Consider the following 20,525-nt stretch of genomic DNA (forward strand, 5'->3'; position numbering starts at 1 on the left):
TATGTTTTGACTGGTTTAATGGTCCTTAAATGCACACTGATGAACTCTTTAACAGGGTTTCTATCCTGTTCGGGATAGATCAAGACTGATGTCTGAATTCAACAATCTAATTGAACAGTTGAGGATGTCAAAGGCTTTAATCGAGTATACAGGGAACTCAGTAAGTTTATTTTTATGATAATAAGTATGCTTTTCCTTATCAGGCACTTATGGTTTCACATGCATTCCTTCTTTGTAGACCATTTCTTCCGACATCAGTCAGGCTTCTTCTACTTTAAATAAGTTGACTACAATAATGAAATGGTATAGAGAAAGTCAGGTCCCAAGTGCTACAGTGAGTTCTTGAAGGTCTTGAAGAGCTGATATCAGACCTCACTCAGCTGTACCAGAGGTGGCAGACTGTCTTCATGTGGCATGATGGTCCTCTTGTTCGAGCAATGAAGGAGGGTAGTCTGTTTCTTGTGGATGAAATTTCTTTGGCTGATGATAGTGTATTGGAAAGATTGAACAGTGTGTTGGAGCCAGAAAGAAAATTGGTGGGTAATTTATCGATGAATCCTAAGTTGTTTAGCTGCATGAGCTGTCAGACTTAGCCTTGTTATTGTCACTGGTTTTTTCTTTGTAGTCATTGGCTGAGAAAGGAGGGCCTGTTCTGGAAAATGTTACTGCTAAAAAAAATTTCTTTGTTTTGGCAACGATGAATCCTGGTGGTGATTATGGTAAGAAGGAATTATCTCCAGCACTCCGTAATCGGTTCACTGAGATATGGGTTCCTCCTGTTAGGGATGTAGATGAGCTGAAAAACATTGCTCTACAAAGGTTTGTGTTTTGGGAAACATATTTATCGGGTTAGTTCATATAAATGTAGTCTCTTCACAATTGTAATCAGAGAAGTTTATTTTTGCAGAGCTGCCAACCCAGGACTTTCACTATTGGTGGATCCTATGCTAAGTTTCTGGGCGGTAAGTTCCCCTTTTTAATTCTATTGTATGCTGTGGGGTTCATGGGGATAACTCAGTTGTCATTTTTGGTATTGGTTGCTCTCTACTATACATGATCTTTTATTATACTGTAGCCAATTCTAGATATACCTGTTAAGTGGAGAAGAGCCTTTATATATATTCTTCATTTTTATGTCAATGGGTTGTTAAACTCCTAGTTTCCTGTCAATAAGAATTGAAGTGCTTCATAATAATGGTTGTCATGTTTTAGAACTTGCATCTGTTTTACCTTGTCTAAATTGATATTGTTAGACTGGTCATTTATGATTGTAGTTTTTTGTTTTAATTTTGTCAAGTTGTATCTGTCTGTTGGATTGTTGCCTCTAGTTTACTGTTATATCATGAATTTATTATTGGGTAACTGAATGCACGAACCTTTATTTTCGAAACACTTTTGTAATTTTAAAGTATTTATGAGCATTTTAGGAAAACTTTTGATATTTTCTTGCTGGGATATGTGGCTACTGAGACAATGATGGTTTGTCTTATTTATGGTGTCTTAGCTATTGTCCTATGTGTTTGAGTGCTTGGTTTCTGTTATTTGCTCTGCTATACAGTGGTTCCACCAATTACAATCAGGAAGGGCACTTACTGTGAGAGATCTTTTGTCTTGGATATCCTTCGTTAATGTGACAGAGACAAGTCTGGGGCCTGCTTATGCATTTCTACATGGAGCTTTCCTCATTTTGCTTGATGGATTGAGTTTAGGTAGTTTCTTACTTTGCTTTACATTTTTTTGTGTGATTTCTTGCATTATTTTTAGAAACAGGCAAGATGCTTTGGCTGGGAATAATTTCTTGGTTGTATCAACTCTAGCATCTTCTTATGTCTTTGGTTTCTAGTAGGCTTGGATACAACCCAAGCCGAGCTTGAACACTTCTTGGCTCAAATGAAAAATAGGGTGGATCAATTTCGTTGAGCCAAAGTTAAGAGTATTTTGAGTTTGGCTCGATCCTTAAATTTGAAGTTTGGAACTCTAATTGAGTTAATGGGTTGAATTTGTGACTCAAGTTCACGGTTCATTGATAAAACAATATTATTTTGCCTGATAATGAAAAAAACGATGACTTTTTTTTACGATTGCTTGACATGACTCAAATTGAGCCGAGAGTCAAGCTCGAACTAATTCTGGCTATCTGCCCTGCTCGCAAGCCAAATTCTCTCTTGTTTAAGTTGAACTCAGTTTAAAAAACGAGCTTACCCTCCCAACTTAAGCTCGATTTGAGTTTGATCTAAATGAATTAGAGTTGAGCTGGCTTGAGCTTGAGTCCGAGCCCAAGTAAGGGGTTTGGGTCCAGCCCTAGTTTCCAGATCTAGGATATAATTGTGGCCTAGTATTATCCTATGTACAAATGTTTCTGTTTATGTCACTTGAAAATATCATGGCTAGCACTTCTCTGTTCAAATATGCCTTGTAATGGCACCAGATAGTTTGCCCTTTTCTGTTACACTTTATTTTCCAAGGAAGCTTTGATGTCAAAGTTTGAATGCAGCTCAAGTTAGATACCTTGTAGTTCTGGGCTATTAGATGCCCTATTTTCTCTACTTTATTGATGGCTGCTGTCTTTTATTTGTTCTAGTTGTTGAAAGTGGTTAGTGCTTGTTAACATTTTCCATTGAATAAAGCACTCCTGATTTTTTTAACATTTGTGCATATACATATCTCTCATGTTGTTTCATTTTCACAATTTTCTTAGGCACTGGAATTTCTAAAAGTGATGCTGGCAAGTTGAGAAATAGATGCTTGTCTTTTCTTTTGGAACAGCTAAAGGTTTGTTCCCTTCTTTTTATTCTGCTTCTGACCGTTGAGTGAATGGACCATCAATCAGTTTTTCATCACCAGGATACATTAAATATCTGTTAGTGTTGAACTATTAGTTTCCTTCATATATATCTATATAAATTTAATCAATATGTTTTGTTATGCATTATCAAATTAAGTGATACTCTATCTAATATTCTGAGTGATACTGTTTTGGTGATACTCTATCTAATATTCTGAGTGATACTGTTCTTGGTGAGAAAGCTACCCATCTCTAATGCGTATCATCCACTTGAAGTTGCTTCTAGCAATACTGCATTTTTTTTTATGTAGGCTAAGAATGTAATAGGAACCACTTACAAAAGGTAAACACGTAGGATTGTTGTTGAAGACCTAAAAGATATTATGAATTTTATTAAATACATATCCTAATTTATTTCACTTCTTTTTTGAACAGCTAAATCTTCAACTTTTCGTAAACACTCTTTACTCATTCCTGGTTTATTGGATACTTGCAATACTGCTTTCGTTATTGGCAATATTATAGACCTGTTCTCATCTTTCTTGCCCCCTTAGTATCTTCCAATCCATTTTTGGTGTAGCAGATTGATAGAAGGGTTATGTGAAGGGGGTTCTGACATATTACTTTCTGCAACTGGTTTGTAGTTAGATCTAACTAATTGCTGACTGGGACAGCACTTTGCCTTTCATCGCTGGTTTGATGTTTTCCTTGTTATGTATTGTTGCCAAGCCTTTTCTTTCAAATAAAATATAGAAACCTTAAGCCATCTGTCTGTGCTCTTACGCAAGTTTTTACTGTGACACTGTTATTATTTATCTTTGAGTGCACATATTGGAAACTTTTTCTTATGTTATTTGAATTTTTATAGTATATATGAGGGAGTGATTTCTTTTCTGTTACAATAGGTGGAAGATAACAATGCGCTTTCAGCTAAATTGTCAACTATGGAAACTTATGGTTGGGGTGATATTGGTACAAGTGTTGATAAATCACACAGTGACGATATGCAATGTGACAATGTCTTTGGGATTGATCCCTTTTACATTGAAAAAGGTGATATTTTGAATCATTGTTAGCAGTAACTTGCTATGGCGACAGAACTAGTTGCAATGTAGTGGTGACTATTAATTTGAAGTTGCTGGTTGCTATCTTGGACAAAGTAACAAATATGATTCTATTGATATTCTTCTCTTTCCTTGACCATATTTTTTCAATTTTTATTATTTAATCTCAAATGAGCTAACTATTTGTTGTAGTTCCATTTAATATCTGTGCAAAACACTATTTGAAAACTTGTCCTCTAAAGATTTCTACTCTTGTAATTATAATTCCTTGGCAATTTGTGGGTTATATCTGCAGGTCATGAAAATGCTGAGATTGGAGGTTTTGAATTTTTAGCACCTACTACGCGTAGAAATGCATTGCGGGTATTGCGAGCTATGCAAATTTCGAAGCCTGGTTTGTCTCTTTTATTGCTGATGACCTCCCGAACTCCCCTGCTGTGTCTTTGATCTTCATGCTATTTTACATCTCTGATCATCTCGTATTTTGCAGTTTTACTTGAAGGCAGTCCAGGTGTTGGGAAAACAAGTCTAATTGTTGCTTTGGGCAAATATTCTGGGCATAAAGTTGTACGCATAAACCTATCTGAGCAGGTTTGTGTTTTCTGTTTGTTTCTGCTCTGTTTGTTCTCTGTCCTTTGGTGTCATCATTTCCTTTGTGATTGTGCTTTGGTTGCAACCTTATAACTTCTCAATGGACATGAATGTGATTGTGCTTTGGTTGCAGACTGACATAATGGATTTGTTGGGGTCAGACTTGCCTGTTGAGAGTGATGAAGGAATGAAATTTGCATGGTCTGATGGAATCTTACTGCAGGTTAAGACATATTACCTAAAAGCTTTTGTGTTTAGTTCATTTGCGATGTATTCTGAAATGCTTGCATTCTTCTTGGCAGGCTATAAAGGAGGGTTGTTGGGTGTTGCTAGATGAGCTTAATCTTGCTCCACAATCTGTCTTAGAGGCATTGCTTTTAAACCTCATTAAGCGTTTTTATTTTATATCTGTTGCTATTACTTGTTTTTATTAGTTTGTCTTTGTGTTACATGTTGATGGCAGCAATTAATTGTTATTCATATTAGGGTTTGAATGCTATTTTGGATCATCGTGGTGAGGTCTTCATTCCAGAGCTAGGTCTTACTTTTAGGTGTCCACAGTCATTCAGAGTTTTTGCATGTCAAAATCCTTCTTATCAGGGTGGTGGTAGAAAAGGCCTCCCAAGGTCCTTTCTCAATCGTTTCACTAAGGTTTGTTTATCAGATTGTCATTGCAGCTTTGAATTTACAACATGCAAGAAACTAAATTATTAACCTCGCATTAATGCAAGTCATCATTGTATTTTTTTTCTCTGTGTTTGGTTTCAGGTATATGTGGATGAGTTGGTGGAGGAGGACTATGTTTTCATCTGTAGTTCACTATATCCATCAATCCCAAGGTCTGTGCTTTCAAAGCTGATTTTATTCAATAAGCGGTTATATGAAGAGACCATGGTATATCGCAATTTTGCTCAGGATGGGTCACCCTGGGAGTTTAATCTTCGTGATGTGATTAGGTCGTGTCAGATTATACAAGGTGGGCTTGTTTTTCTTTCTTGCAAATTACTATCATGTTTCCAATATGTTCTATTATTTAGCATATATTTGTGGTTGTAACTCATAGATATGGTTTTAAACTTAGGTGCACCTCAAAAGATGGAAGCCAATTTCTTTCTGGATATACTCTACGTTCAAAGAATGCGCACTGCTGGTGACCGTAGAGAAGTTCTTCGGTTGTATGAAGATGTATTTGGGATGAAGCCATTTATAAATCCTTATCCAAGAGTGCAGCTCAATGCTAGAGACTTAATTGTGGGGAACACAACTATTAGAAGAAATTATAATCAGTTGTCTAAAGTTTCTTGTAGTCAGCTGAAAATTCTGCCAGGTATTCGTCACAGCTTGCAAGCTGCTGCACATTGTGTAAAACAGCAATGGTTATGCATTCTGGTTGGCCCACCATCTTCTGGAAAGACTTCATTGATAAGAATGCTAGCTCAGCTAACAGGAAATGTACTAAATGAATTAAATCTCTCTTCTGCAACTGACATATCTGAATTACTTGGATGCTTTGAGCAATACAACGCCTTACGCAATTTTCGAATGGTTGTTGCTCAAGTTGAGCGGTATGTTAATGAATATTGCAGTTTGCAACTGGAGTCCTCAGTGAATGCAATTGTTAGTCAAAAAAAGGATTTAATCTCTCGGTGGCTTGCTTTCTTATCTTGTGTGGATTTTACTCTCATGTCGAGTTCACCTTCCACATATATGGAGACTTGGAAGAGAATTGGAAACTCTCTTTGTTTATTGGTTGAGATTGTTGAAAAACTGAGATTGGAACTTGAGAATAATGTTTTATCTCTTTCTTGGTCAAGTAAAGACCTGGATAGTGCAATGAAGACAATATTGAAGCTGCAAGATAAGCAGCCGATGTCATATTCTGCTAAATTTGAATGGGTTACAGGGTTACTGATAAAGGCCATGGAAAATGGAGAATGGATAGTTCTAGAGAATGCAAATCTTTGTAATCCAACGGTATGTGAAATGTTTTTAAAACTCTTAGCCTTTATCTTCTTAAATCCTGTTTGCACCAACTATCTGAGCATTATCTGATTTGCTTTTTCATTTCTAGGTTCTTGATAGAATCAACTCTTTGGTGGAGCCCAGTGGTTCTATTACAATCAATGAGTGTGGGACTGTTGATGGAAAACCGGTGGTTCTCCATCCGCACCCCAATTTTCAAATGTTTCTCACAATTAATCCAAGCCATGGTGAACTGTCCAGGGCAATGCGAAATAGAGGTGTTGAGATATATATGATGCCTCCATATTGGCTATTTGATGAAGAAAAAGGCTTCACCTTTGAGGATAGTGAGCTGAATGATGCAAAGAAATTTGTTGCTCTTTCCGGTATTCCTTCTACCAAGTTGGTTGAGTCAATGGCTAAAGCGCATGTCTATGCTATTCTTAAAGGTTTGCAATTTAATAAACGGATCACAAATCTAGAGTTAGCACGGTGGGTTCAATTATTTCAGCAGCTTATTGTGAATGGCAATCAGGCTCTGTGGAGCCTCCAAATAAGTTGGGAGCATACTTATCTTTCTTCTTTAGGTGAGGCTGAAGAGAGAAAATATAATTAGCCATGCCAAGAACACATTTTTGTCAATCATTGAATTGTCTGAAACTGATTCATCATTGGGATGTTCTTTGTGTTTGCCTGGAGGATGGCCAATGCCTTTGAATTTAAGAGACTTGGTATGGTATTCAAAAGAGGCATCTGTCAAACAGAACTGTATGTATTTGGAGTTCCTGGGGGCTCAGTATGCATCTTGTGAAGTACAAAATCATTGGAATGATAGTTCTTTGGATCAAGCTTTGTCTTCCAGTGACAGTGCAGTGACATACTTGATAAACATGAAGAATCTTCAGGGGATGTTTCCTATGGTTTCAAATGGGACAATGTCCAGTGGTGGGAAGATAGGATTTAACTCAAATTTGGTTAACAAAATGTTGTTATTTGCTGCGAACTGGGCTATTGAACAAGCGACAGAAAGTGACTTTCCGTTGCATATTATCTGGTTTAGCTGGTTTAATTCTCAATTGAAGCCCTACTGCCCATTTTCAATTTTTTCCTGGCTTCACTCCAGAAGGAGCTGGAGGATCAAATCTGGAAAGATATATTTCACTTCCACAAGGAGCTTACATCAGATCATCTAGTCAATTTAGGTTCTCATCCACTTCCAGTGCTTTCAATGGAGCTAGTTGAATTAACCGCATCAAGTGATATGTCAAAGGTGCAGAGTAACCATCCATAACGCAATTAACTGTGTTGACCTTCTGAGGCTTAGTTATCAGCAGTGGAACGCAGAGAGTGAGCATGACTACACTGATGAAACTTGTTATTTCCAACCATTTTTGAAATCTCTAAGAAATTTGGAGAACTCAGTCCTGAAAACGGTTGTCAATTCTCCTTCATTTGATAAGCTGATACAATTTTACACTGATCTTCTTGAAAATCACATACTATTTTGGAGTGGTGTTACCTCATCTCAGGTTGATTGTTTGCTGATTTCTTGGCGATCTTTGATGAAGAATGTTACCAAGTTGCACAACTTTTGTCCGAGAGAAGTTGACATTGTCCTGGTATTCTCACCATGATATGCTATACTACCCATGTCTTCGAATTTGTTTCTTGTAATGTGAGTAACATATCAAGTTTTTCTTTCTTTCTGTATAGATGGAGGGCAAGAACCTGGGTAAATTTTCTTCTTGGCATTTTCAATCACAAAGGTCTTTACTATGGGTTCATGGTGGTCATCCATTTTTGCCTCGGTCTTCTAAGTTATATCATCAACAGCATCAGCTTTTAAGTTTCTGTGAACTTTTGTGGAAAAAGCAAGGTATGCTCATAATATTCTGATTCTGAGATAGAATGGAAACTAAAAGTTGTAATTTTTGTGTTTTAATCATCTGGTGGGTATAATGTAGAAGATATTGCAACATTGAGTGACCGTCTTGATGTTGTTGCTTCTTCCGATCCTGAACTCCGCTTATTGGCATTGCAAGGTATGGTTTCATCTTTGTGATATTTTTTTGATGTGCTTACTGTATGATTTCGATTATAGGTTTCTTTAGTTTTGACTTGTGTTCATACTTCTAGGTGTGAGTATGTCATCACATATAGCATGCAAATCTGATGAGTATGATGAAAATATTGCCCAAAAGTTGGAGGAGATTTATCAGGTCATTACCCTTGATGTTTCTAAATTTTACTTTCATCTGCACAGTCCATGTGGGATATTCACCAGGTGTAGTTTGGTTTCTTTCAGATGCTTGTAAAGAGGTTTGAATATGAAAAACGCAAACTAGGGGAACAATTGGGACCTGAGCGTGCGACACTTGATGCAAGTGTAATTTCTTGCTGTCTTTTTGAACCTGAAATATTGCATCAGAAGCTTGGCTTTGACAGTTGGTTGGAGTCGCTTCCTATAAATGATAGCTCAAGCTGGTTCCTGGATTTAAATTTACTTGAAGAGTTATCACAGATCCCTATAGTTGATCACAAAGAAATGCAGCTAGTAAGATCAGTCACTTCGTTCTGTGCTTTATTATGGTTTTTCTTGTTATTGATAAACTTTCACTGCATCTTTTTGTGCAAATTGCCTGATTAATAAGTTGTTCAACTGTTCCACTCAGTGTGTATATGGAGTATCGGATTGTGGTTATCTTGCAAATTCCATGCACATTTTTCTTGCTTAATATTTTCTGTTGTAGATTCTCTGATGTCTTTTTCATATGCAAGTTTTGATCTGTTTGCTGATCCTCAACCACAGGAACTGGGTAATGTATCTGGTCTTCTGGAGTCTGCTTTGAAATATTCATTGACTTGTTCAAGAAGACCACCTCAAGCTTTTGTACCGCATCAAAAACTCCTGTGGATGCTAGATGCTTGGACATTAGTGGATGCAGGTTGGTGTACTTGTTAAAATGATCCCTGTATGAAATATTTTAACTCATGAACGTTTATAGACATGCTAATGATCTGTTTCTTTTGAGTTACAGTGAATGTGAAAGTTGCCAGTTTTGTTCTTGAGATGTGGTTTTGGTGGCATTCATTTTTGTGGAGTTATAATCCTGCTGCATTCATGGTTAGCATAGTGAACTCAGTTTTTTAGCACTTTATGTTGTCAGCAAAATGTGATTGTTAAATTTAAAAGATTTTGTTTTTGATATGGTTTTTGACATGTAGAACTTTGCAAAAATCGGCAAACATGATCTTCCTCTTCCTGCTCCGCTTGTCCAGCCAGTGAAAACAGCGGTTGTCTCTCAGATTCTGTAAGATAATTACTCATACTATGTTAGTCATTCATGATCTTCTTCATTCATTTTTCTAATTAAATGAGACATAAATGGATATTTAGATGCATAACTCAATGCATTTATATGTGAAGGCGCACTGTCTTATGTTGAGTTTCATATGCACTCTATTGGTATATCCATGGCCTTGGTTTTAATATGACAATGATATTGGATGAGACCTTGCACCAAGCTTTAAGATTTTTTTTGGTGGGGTATATAATGATACATAAAAATTAGAATCCTTTTTACTGTGAGATGGTAAAAATGAGATATTTCTGTGTCATGGTGCTTTATTGTCCCAAAGTATGTTTCATAAAACAAATGTAAATGAGCTGAATCTTTTGATAGATGTTTCTTATGTATCTAGATTGTGATAAATTATAAAGGAATACATTCTTAACTTTTATTTTGTTGGACTAAATACAGGCAAAGCATATTTGCCATCAAAGATTATACTGTGTACTCCTTGAAGCTCAAAGTGGCTTCTCGAAATCTCTGGCAAAGTCCTCCACATAAAAAAAAATTAACTACTTCTCTCTTATCTGTTGCTTGTTCGCTTTTCCATCAGGTATTTATATTCTTTTTTTATAAATAAATTCTAGTGTATTTAGTGATTCTATAATTTAAAATCTAAAGATATGATGATTCCAGATTGTATACGCACACAAAAATTCATTTGATACTGATGCATTTGCTGAAATCAACTCCATGCTTTGTGCCTTTGAGAAGAACACTGTTACGGTATAATTGTTTTTCTAAATTATATTTCTTTGGCATCACATTTATAGCACCTTACTGACCCTTAATTTATCATAGTTCTATTTGGTCTTCATTTTAAATAAATCTGACTCTTGGGCAGCAAGATAAAATTTATCAATTGAGCTCACTTATTGCATCTTCAAGCCATCAAAGGTTGAAGTCTTCGGTGCGATTGTTTATTGAGCCACTGCTTAGAGAACTCTTTCTACACTGCTTTTCCACTGGTGATGGTATGTCTCTTTGCTTATGCTCTTATGAGTTCTTGGATGTATGACAATATTTCTTTTTTCCGTTTCTTGCTTATTTAAAATTAACTCTTATCTTGTAATTTATTCTATCGTTTTAGCTTTCCACTCCAATCTTGGTTATGCATGGTTAAGGATTGGGGCATTACGTTTTCATCTCTTGATCGGTTGTGATGTTTTGGATCCTGCCATGAAATACTCTTGGAAGTGTTCACAGCTGGAAGAGAAGATATCATTGCTTAAACTTGAAATTAAGGTTCCCTTCTTGACTTACTTTGTTCCATTTCATGATCAATTTAATTGTTGTATGTAATGCTGATGTTGTGATCAATGTTTAGTGTTTTTTTTCCTTCAACTGTTATCTCAGTAGTATATTTTGTGCTCTCAAATTTTATATCCTCTCACTCTTTTCATCTGCTGCACTTTTGGCTATTTATTACTTGTTATTAGTAAGTTGTCAGTTTGCCTCAAGCTTTATACTAGAGACTTTTGAGGTGTGCCTCTTTGTACACGGTACTATGCCCTGCTTTGATGAATGTATTGAAAATTCAGTTTCAATTGGATGACCCCATTCCTTGTTGTCACAAGTTTCCTTCTTTTTGTAGTTTTAAGCCAACTTCCTCTATTTGACTATTTCTAGGTACGACAAGAATGTGAGTATCTAGCTGGTTGGTCATCTTCAAGAGCAGCTGATAAAAAAAGAGCAGTTGCACTACAAAAGCTTGAAGCTGAGTATAAGAGACTACAAAGAAAGGTTTGGAAATATTGACTTTAGTTTATGTAAAATAAGCTTTTTGTTGGAAAAAATGAAACTATTTTACTTGATTTCATTGATAGGTAAACTGTGCAGTACAATATATAGTAGTGAGCCTATTTTTAAATAATAGAAAAAATATTTATGCAATATAAATATAAATGGGAGATATTCTCTATAATAGTCAGAGATATTTTAGGGAATAAATAGGAGATATTCTCTATAATGATAGGAAATATTCTTCGGATGCTAATGAGAGATATTAGTTATTTCAACAATCTCCATCAACTTGGTGAGTGGATGTTTTACAGTCAGTTATCTCTTTAAACCTTGGAGCTGGCAACTCTTTTAGTCGATACTTCAGCCAACTGGTTTGTTGATGACACATAAGGAGTTGTGATAAACTCATTTTCTAGTCTTTCTTTGATGAAGTGTCAGTTAATCTCAATATGCTTGGTTCTATCGTGTTGAATTGGATTACGTGCTATACTAATGGTTGACTCGCTATTACAAAATAACTTCATCGAACTACTCACTCTGATCTATTGGTCATTTAGGATTATTTTGAACTATAAAAGTTCACAAATTTCATACCCATAGCTTGAAATACTGCTTCTACACTTGATCGGGCTACACTGTTTTTTTTTTTTTCTTCTTCAAGTGATTAGATTCTCTGCAGTATAAGTATGATATCCAACTGTAGATATCCTATCAGTTAGAAATCAACATAATTTGCATCAGTGTATCTTTCTATAGTCCTTTTTTAAACAAGATTCCTTTCCTAGGTGTAGACTTTAGGTATCAAATGATTTTCTCAACAGCTTGAAAGTGCTTCTTCTTTGAGCCATGCATGACCTGACTTACTACACTCAAAGCATGTGCACTGTCTAGTTGTGTATGTGAAAGTCACAAGGGGACTAATTTAATCAATATAACGCTTTCCAGAGCTTTTATACTTTTTCAAACTTCTTATTTCCATCAAATCTTAGTGGTATCTCCATGTGGACGGTTTCAATCTTTATAATGCTTTCTAGAGCTTGCATACTTTGCCTAACTTGTTATTTCCATCAAATATTAGTGGTATCTCCATGTACATTTCTTCTTTCAAATCTCCATGAGGAAATGCATTCTTCACATCAAATTGTTGTAGATCCCAATCAAATTGAGTAGCAAGTGATAGGAGGATTCTCACAGTGTTTATTTTGGCCATAGGTGCAAAAGTCTCTTGAGAATCTACTCCATAAGTTTGTGTAAACCTCTTTGCAACAGCTTTGTTTAATAACTTTCTAACTTTCACCTTCTTTAAATTTTATAGTGTATACCCATTTGCAACAAACCACTCTTTTCCCTTATGGTTGGTGACTATGTTCTATACCCATTTGTTATATTTATGTTGGTACATCATTCTTTTGTCTTTGCCTTTGGTGGATTAATGTGTTTATAATTGCTTCGTTGTCTTTCCTGTGTACCTAATTGAAAGAATTTCTTCTTGCATGAAGATTGTATATCGCCCCGATCCTTTGAAGTTCAAGGCATTGAAAAAAGAATGTGACGAGTTTCTTGAACTTGTTAATTCCTCCATGAATTTGGTGCATAATATTGCAGTCATGGACCTTCAACAGGCTATTGAGCAAGTGTGCAACTGGCAGGTACTTATCTTTATTAGTTGCCTCTGATTTGTCTTTGTTGAATGTTTTTGATTGTTTAGAACCTTGTACTTTCCAAATTGTTATCTATTTTGATTTCCTAGGAAACTGCATCCTGTTTTATCAACCGACTGTCAGAGGATTATGCTGAGTTTGTAGATATAGCTCAACCGGTTCAAGTTGCAATTTATGAAATGAAATTGGGTTTTTCTGTTGTGATGTCAAGCACCTTGCAAAATGCATTTCTGGACAGCATCAAGGAGGACAGTATGGATAGAATTTTGGTAAATCTATTTTTTTATTTTGTTTTAATGTTTTGAAATTAACTTATATGCATCTGTGTTTTATTTATTGGATTTAAATGGCTGTCTTATGCCTGGCAGGACTTGGTTTATTCATTTATGAGATTTCCTAGAGGCTATGGATTTGATTCAGTAACAGTGAACCTCAAAAACAGGGTGCCTGAGTATTATTTCTTTGACGTAGATTCTTCTTCAAACCTCTTTGCAATAGATATAAGTTTGCTGGAGAAGTTGGTCACTTCTTCAAGGGATGTCAATACTGCAAGAGTAATTGATCTTGAATAATTTCTTCATAATGATAATTATTGTTCTTTCGAGTTGTCATTTTAGGAATGCCAACTTTCTTGTTGTCTTTTGTGTTCCTAATTTCCATAAACTCATTCTTTATGATGATGGGATTTAACATCTAATAAATATATTTTTTTCTTTTTGCTCCTTGAATGTTTTCCCATTGTAGGAGGGTTCTGTCTTACAGCTTAGAGCTTCTGTTCATCATAATGCTCTTATTCGTATTGCATACTTTGTAGCTAATTCTCAACTTATGGATAAGGCCTCTTTCATGGTTAGATTTCTTTTATTCTTGTTGAGTTGAATTTCATGTGTTCTTATAGTGGATTTATTTCTAATATTTCAATTTATGTTCTGGATCAGTTGTTGGATAAAATTTTCTGTGAGTTTGCAAGCATTTGGATGAACATGAAAGTCCAAGTAAAAACCAGGGAAGATCATGATTCTCAACAATACAAATTCAGAACTCGTGCCTTTACAATTGATAGAGTTTTTGAAGTTGATAAATCAACACTACGCAAGTTGTTTGCAAATGAAACTTTTTCAGAATGGCAGGAGCTTCTTACTGGAGAAGAATTGACTGAAAAGGTGATGCTTTTTGGAAACTGTTCATGCTTGTATATTTTCAATTTAATGTTGTTATTCTGCTTCATGTTTTAACATATTTGTAATGCATTCAGGTGGAAGCTGATGATGAATTTGAAAGTTTGGAGGATGAATGGAACCTTATGCAAGAATCTATCCTGAACAACATCGTCCAAACACACAATCAATTGTTTGGATCTGCTGATCTTGTCTTGAGAGTAAGTCATCTTTGAAAATTACCGTTACACTGTTGACTTAATTTCAGGATAGAATTTTTTATGATAATTTTTTACAGTGAACACCATCTACAGTACTGTCTCTTTCCATTTATTCTGATTAATAAGCCTCAGACATCACATTCTTTATGGCAAGTGTCTTTATTATGTGGTGGATGCTTTAGTTTTGGTGAAATTTAGGAGTTTGACTATAGATGTTTTAGTTTTATAAGTTCTTTGAAATGATGTATCACTGGGCTGTCTATTGATTATATGCTCTATGGAGTAGCTCTCATGACTACTAAATGGAAAATATAACCATCGTATTTTGCTGTATTTTTAAAAATTTTAGTAGTTATCCTCTACACATTTGCATGGTTTGGGGAAACTTGCTTCCTGTCTTTTTCTGTGTATGTGTGTGTGTTGCCTGTCTTGTAAATATCCATGTATTCTGGGTGATCTTTGTGATGTTCTTATACTAAAAAATTGTCCTCCCCCAGCCTGGGACATTCAAAATATCTGATGCAGACAGATTGTATTCTTTCACGAGCTCTTATGCATTGGGAGTTGAAGTGCTGAAAGGTAATTTGTCTTTTTGCTTTCTCAAATTACATAATTGATCCACTGTTAATCTGAGGAATAATAGTTACCATCTCATTGCATTTACAGGTTTAGGGGCTCTAAGTTCTTCCAATTTAGATGCCAAACTTTCCCCTGAGCATTTATTGCGCCTTTGCTTGGAGCACGAGCAGATATTTGTTTCATCAAATCCCTTAGCTTGCAAATACAATTTTTACAAGGTTTTCAAACTTAATCATCATACAGCTTTACTTTTATTTTTTGTTTCATCTTTTTATTTTTATTTTTTCTATTCCCATAACCATTTGTATAGGAGTCAAATGTTCCTGTGATGACAAAAATGGTAAAATTACTTACATCTCTTCAACAACGGGTTCTTACACTTCTGAGCGAATGGGAAGATCACCCAGGTCTGCAGAAGATCTTGGATGTTGTTCAAACGCTGTTGGCTATTCCTATCACAACTCCTCTTGCAAAGGTAGTGACTCTAGATATTTATTCCTCTTTACATGGTTCTTTTTATTAATGATGGTTTTGGAAAGAAAGATTAAGTGTAAAAGGAGAGGATGGTCAACTTGTCTAGTAGCTTGCACTGTGAAGCTGAATGATGAGAGAAACTTTTGCTCCTCCAATATTTGTACATTTAATGTTCTTCAAAACACTGAAATTTTTGTATTTTTCTGTAAAGGCTCTCTCAGGATTGCAAATCCTGCTTAATAGGACTCAGATATTACTGGAAAGTGGCACAAAATTTCCTCTTTCTGGTATGTAAATTTCCAACGCTTTTATGCTGTTTAAACTGTTGAAATTTTATAAAAATTTGTTCTACTATGGCTTACAGAGCTGATGGAACCCATAGCTGCCCTGGTATGTTCATGGCAAAAGATGGAGTTTGAGTCTTGGCCTGCATTGCTTGATGAAGTGCAAGATCAATGCGAGAGTAATGCTGGGAAGGTATATCAATTTGGCTGATAAATGATAGTTCTTACTGAAATAATGAATGTTGAGAGTAAACTTTCTCATTTGTGTATGACCTTGGGATATTAGTGATTATCATACCAGTATTTTTGCCTATACCATAATGAAACTACTAATATGCACACGACAACTTGCATCTATTCCTGTTCTACCCAAGACCAAAAATGCTAATCTTGGGATATAATATATACAAAAGAGATATGCTACACATATAGACCATATTAATTGCATGGATCAGAGAGCCTATAAGGTCTGGGATTTCATTTTTCTCCTATTCTTTTTCATTTGTATATTTTCTTGCAGTTATGGTTTCCACTATTTTCTGTTCTTCATAAACAGCCCCCCACTGATGCTGCTGGATATGATCAATCTACAGTCCAAAGGCATGTGTTAAACTATTTGGTGGTCTGAAGTTTAATTCAAATTTGATTAACAACAGTTTCATGAATGTAGTTAGTTTGGAATTGTTTCTTTAACTCAAAATGAAATGGATCTTTCAGTTTGGAGGAGTTCATTCAAACGTCCAGCATTGGCGAATTTAGAAAACGCCTCCAACTTCTTTTTGCTTTTCTTGGTCAATTCATGATTGGTAGATTGGGAACTTATTCCAGGTAAGTAATGCTAGTTTCTGGATTTTGCTTTTGTATTTTGTGCTTCTTAACAACAGGAAACAATTTAATAGCATTCTTACCTTGTAAAATAGAATAAAAAAACTGGAAAAAAGAGCAATAGGAGTTTTTAGTCGTATAAACATGAATATTAGTTTTAGGAGTGAATACAATATTATTCATGTTTTGTGTGCTCTTTCAAATGTATTTGGATGATCGGGGAAGCTGCTACACTTATTAGGTTTTTTATATATTTTTTATTGAGTTGTGCACTTGTAAACTAAAGTTTATTTTTGAACAAGTTTGAATGGAAAATTATTTTTTTGTTCATATTCATTGTTATAACGATACACGTATATATACAAATTAAGAATCCTATATTAAGAAAACAAAATATTTGATTTCCTATGATTACGATTCTATAATCAAATCCTACTATATTTAAATCTCTATAATCTAGTCCTATATGGTAATACATGATTTACATATTTTGTAACACTACCCTCAAGCTTGGTAATAGGACTGTGATGAAGACCTAATCAAATATCTACAGTAGTCTTGCCTCCTCTTCACAGTCACTCAACACTCTCCCCAACAACATACATAACAAACACAATACATTCCAAATAATTCACAGGATTGTATACACATACAATAAATATGAAATTCTAGTTGCATATATGTATTCAAATAAGGTTTACAAAAGAGTTTTATTACATGATAAAGATTACAATATCACAGCCAGAGATTACAGTAACCAAACAGAACAAACTGCAATTACACTACAAAAGACCAAAAGCACTCAGCTTACAACAGGCTTTGAGAGGCTTGTACTCTCCCTATCAACCTTCTGTTCCTGCTTTTTACCTGCCCTCGTTTTCCTCTGCTGCCTTTCTATCTTTTTTTTTCCATTTGCCAACTGCCTCCCTTCCAATATTGTGCCACGTAGCTTTTCTTTTTCAGATTGGCTTTGCAACAAAATAATTGCTGACTGTTCTGCTTGCTCACTCCCCTGTTACCATCTGTACTAACTCTTGTTCCTTCCTTCCTTTTGCGTGTAGTGTACACGTGGGTTCTAACAAACTGGTTCAAGACATGTATTTGAAGGTTGTTGACGTCTGAAATATACCTTGGCAATAGGCAGTCTAGAGGTTGTACAATCATTATGTGAAGAAACCTTTGAAGAACCATTAGGATTAGGTGGAAACACCTCTAATGAACTAGATGGTGTAACAGTATCTACCGACAAATCATTATCCTCCCTCTGAACTAAATAGACAGGGGAGGTGGAAAAGAAATGAGTGATTTCCAAGAAGGTAACATCAGTTGACACAAGATATCGGTTAAGAGTAGGACAAGAATACTTATAACCTTTTTGAAGACGAGAGTACTAAGAAATACATTTTTAATGATTTTGGATCTAACTTTGTGACATATGGATGAATATCACGAACAAAACAGGTATTACCAAATATTCTAGGTTTAATAAGAAACAAAACTTTGTTTGAAAAAAGAACACTATAAGGAGTTTGACCTTGAAGAACAGATGAACGCATGCGATTAATCAAAAAACAGGTTGTGGAGATTGCATCAACCCAAAATTGTTTGGGAATGTGCATTTGGAATAAGAGAGCTCAAACTGTCTCTAAAAGATGTCTATTTTTCCTCTTAGCTACACCATTTTGAGATGGTGTGACAGCACAAGATGACTGATGAAGCATGCCATTCTGAACCTTGTATGAGTGGAAGGATTCAAAAAAATATTCCTTAGCATTATCAGTTTGTAACGTTTGTATAGAAACATTAAATTGTGTTTTTATTTTAGCATAAAAGACACAAAAATGAGAAAACACTTCAGAACGATTTTTCATTAAATAAAGCTAAGTCATATGAGAATAATCATCAATGAAAGTAATAAAATACTTAAATCTAGTTTTACACATAACAGGACAAAGACCCCAAACATCAGAATGAATTAGTTGAAAAGGAAAACTAGCTCATTTATTGATTCTAAAACCTGAAGACAGACGATGATATTTGGCAAACTGACACGATTCACATTCTAATGAAAATACATGACGAAATTATAACATCTTTTTAATAAAGGTAGAGAAGGATGCCCCAATTGACAATGTGCTTTGAATGGAGCTAAAACATTGAAACAAGCAATGGGTCTTAGTATTTCCATGTCAGGATGTATAGACCCCTAGATTCATGTCCTTTACCAATAATTTGCTTCTTGTAAGATCTTGAAATAGACAATGATCAAAGAAAAATGAGATACAATAATTAAGGGCATGAGTGAGCTTACTTACAGAAAGTAAATTGAAAGAAAATTTTGGTTAACTTAAGGTAGATGAGAGAGATTAATGGAGTTAGATCAACAGTGCCAGAACCAAGAACATGTGATGTTGATCCATCTGTTGAAGTAATACTAGAAGGAGATGCATGAGACTGGAAAGCAGAAAAGAGACTAGGGTTACCTGTCATATGATCTATGACACTAAAATCAATAACCCATTTGGGTAATGAGGAAACAAGACATGTGTTTGGTTTACCTAACTCAATGATAACAGTGATAAGAGTAGATGAAAACTTCAATGATTCCTAGTACTGAGAGAATTTAGCAAATTCATTTGCAGAAATCGTAGTAGTATCATCAGTTGTAGAATTGGTGGTTGCAATTTGTGCTGAATAAGATTTTTGAGTCCAATTCTGCAATTTTCTATAAGTGTGCTTTGTTTGTCCAGACTTATGACAGTAATAACAGACAATCCCTCTTGAATACTAACTGCGATTATCAGCACCTCTTTCACGATTTTTAGGTCCTCCTCTATTATTATTTTTGTTATATGAATGCCTTGTGTCGGATGCACTACTTTGACCAATAAGAGCACTATTATTCTGAAACGATGAGATACTTTCTGTGTGAAGTACCCTAGTAAATGTGTCATGCAATGATGAAATCTCAGGACTAGCAAGAATCTGAAACTTAGCAATTTCAAAGTCAGGAGGGAGACTACCTAGGAAACTCATAATGGCCATCTGTTCTCGTTGAGCTTGTTGAACTTTTACATCTGAATTGAATGATAACAACATATTGAGTTCTTCATAAGTTCTTTTAAAGTCTATAAAGTAAGAAGTAATCGTCTTGTCTTGTTTTTCTGCATGATAAAAGGCTTTGCACACCTCATATACACGAGAAATATTTCCTCTCCCAGAATACAGGAAATCTAGATACTCCATCAATTCCTTAACGAATTCACAGTGATTAATTAAGCTAATTACCTCACTTTTGATGAAGTTTCGCATCTGTAGAAATAATCGGGCATCATCTCTCAGCCATGCCTGTCTAATACCATCCATAGGAGGAGTTTCTATAAGATGATCATCTTTCTCAAGGCTTAACAGATAAAGTCGAATTGTCTTGCTCCATTCAGGTAATTAGAGCCATTAAGTTTGTGCTATATGATTTTTGACATTACAGGAACCATATCCCTCATAATTATAGGTTTATTATTAGTCATCATATGTATTCAAAGCAACAAGAAGTCAAATCTAGTAAGAAAGTGCGTGATCGAATGATTTTTGCATCAATAAAGGATCAAGATGAGCTGTATGAAGAGAGACACAATCGGAAAAGAATGAACTAATGTTGAACAAGGAGAAAATCTGACGTCAACGATTGTTCTGGCAACGGTGACGACACGTGCGATGGTGAACGGCGACAGGCTTCTAAGTTTACGATCGTCGACAGCTTCTAAGTGCAATGGTGTCGGTGGTGAGACTTCACGCTCACCAAAGAAGGAGATCGGCCACTGTCGTTGCC

At 35.3% G+C, this 20,525-nt stretch overlaps 1 protein-coding gene and 1 long non-coding RNA gene across 2 annotated transcripts in view; both read left to right on the forward strand.

Moving 5' to 3' along the window:
- Nucleotides 1-20,525, forward strand: part of LOC123217950 (midasin-like) — a 41,031-nt gene that overhangs the window by 12,846 nt on the left and 7,660 nt on the right. Inside the window, 44 exon segments of the mRNA XM_044639049.1 lie at nucleotides 56-160; nucleotides 239-339; nucleotides 341-536; nucleotides 626-819; nucleotides 908-962; nucleotides 1,559-1,709; nucleotides 2,699-2,772; nucleotides 3,691-3,838; nucleotides 4,145-4,243; nucleotides 4,340-4,440; nucleotides 4,574-4,663; nucleotides 4,743-4,808; nucleotides 4,927-5,091; nucleotides 5,209-5,416; nucleotides 5,522-6,414; nucleotides 6,512-7,000; nucleotides 7,002-7,488; nucleotides 7,491-7,683; nucleotides 7,685-8,021; nucleotides 8,116-8,278; nucleotides 8,367-8,444; nucleotides 8,539-8,621; nucleotides 8,708-8,956; nucleotides 9,212-9,347; nucleotides 9,441-9,526; nucleotides 9,628-9,713; nucleotides 10,164-10,305; nucleotides 10,389-10,478; nucleotides 10,597-10,726; nucleotides 10,843-10,997; nucleotides 11,382-11,495; nucleotides 12,995-13,144; nucleotides 13,246-13,425; nucleotides 13,525-13,710; nucleotides 13,901-14,005; nucleotides 14,095-14,319; nucleotides 14,412-14,534; nucleotides 15,032-15,113; nucleotides 15,201-15,331; nucleotides 15,424-15,588; nucleotides 15,799-15,874; nucleotides 15,952-16,064; nucleotides 16,392-16,471; nucleotides 16,589-16,699. Coding sequence (XP_044494984.1) covers nucleotides 56-160; nucleotides 239-339; nucleotides 341-536; nucleotides 626-819; nucleotides 908-962; nucleotides 1,559-1,709; nucleotides 2,699-2,772; nucleotides 3,691-3,838; nucleotides 4,145-4,243; nucleotides 4,340-4,440; nucleotides 4,574-4,663; nucleotides 4,743-4,808; nucleotides 4,927-5,091; nucleotides 5,209-5,416; nucleotides 5,522-6,414; nucleotides 6,512-7,000; nucleotides 7,002-7,488; nucleotides 7,491-7,683; nucleotides 7,685-8,021; nucleotides 8,116-8,278; nucleotides 8,367-8,444; nucleotides 8,539-8,621; nucleotides 8,708-8,956; nucleotides 9,212-9,347; nucleotides 9,441-9,526; nucleotides 9,628-9,713; nucleotides 10,164-10,305; nucleotides 10,389-10,478; nucleotides 10,597-10,726; nucleotides 10,843-10,997; nucleotides 11,382-11,495; nucleotides 12,995-13,144; nucleotides 13,246-13,425; nucleotides 13,525-13,710; nucleotides 13,901-14,005; nucleotides 14,095-14,319; nucleotides 14,412-14,534; nucleotides 15,032-15,113; nucleotides 15,201-15,331; nucleotides 15,424-15,588; nucleotides 15,799-15,874; nucleotides 15,952-16,064; nucleotides 16,392-16,471; nucleotides 16,589-16,699 — 7,391 coding nt within the window.
- On the forward strand, nucleotides 18,884-20,333 carry LOC123217951. The gene is made up of 2 exons (XR_006502591.1): nucleotides 18,884-20,136; nucleotides 20,299-20,333. It is a non-coding gene; the product is annotated as an uncharacterized LOC123217951 (long non-coding RNA).

This window comes from Mangifera indica, chromosome 6 (genome assembly GCF_011075055.1).
Source record: "Mangifera indica cultivar Alphonso chromosome 6, CATAS_Mindica_2.1, whole genome shotgun sequence".
Taxonomy (NCBI): domain Eukaryota; kingdom Viridiplantae; phylum Streptophyta; class Magnoliopsida; order Sapindales; family Anacardiaceae; genus Mangifera; species Mangifera indica.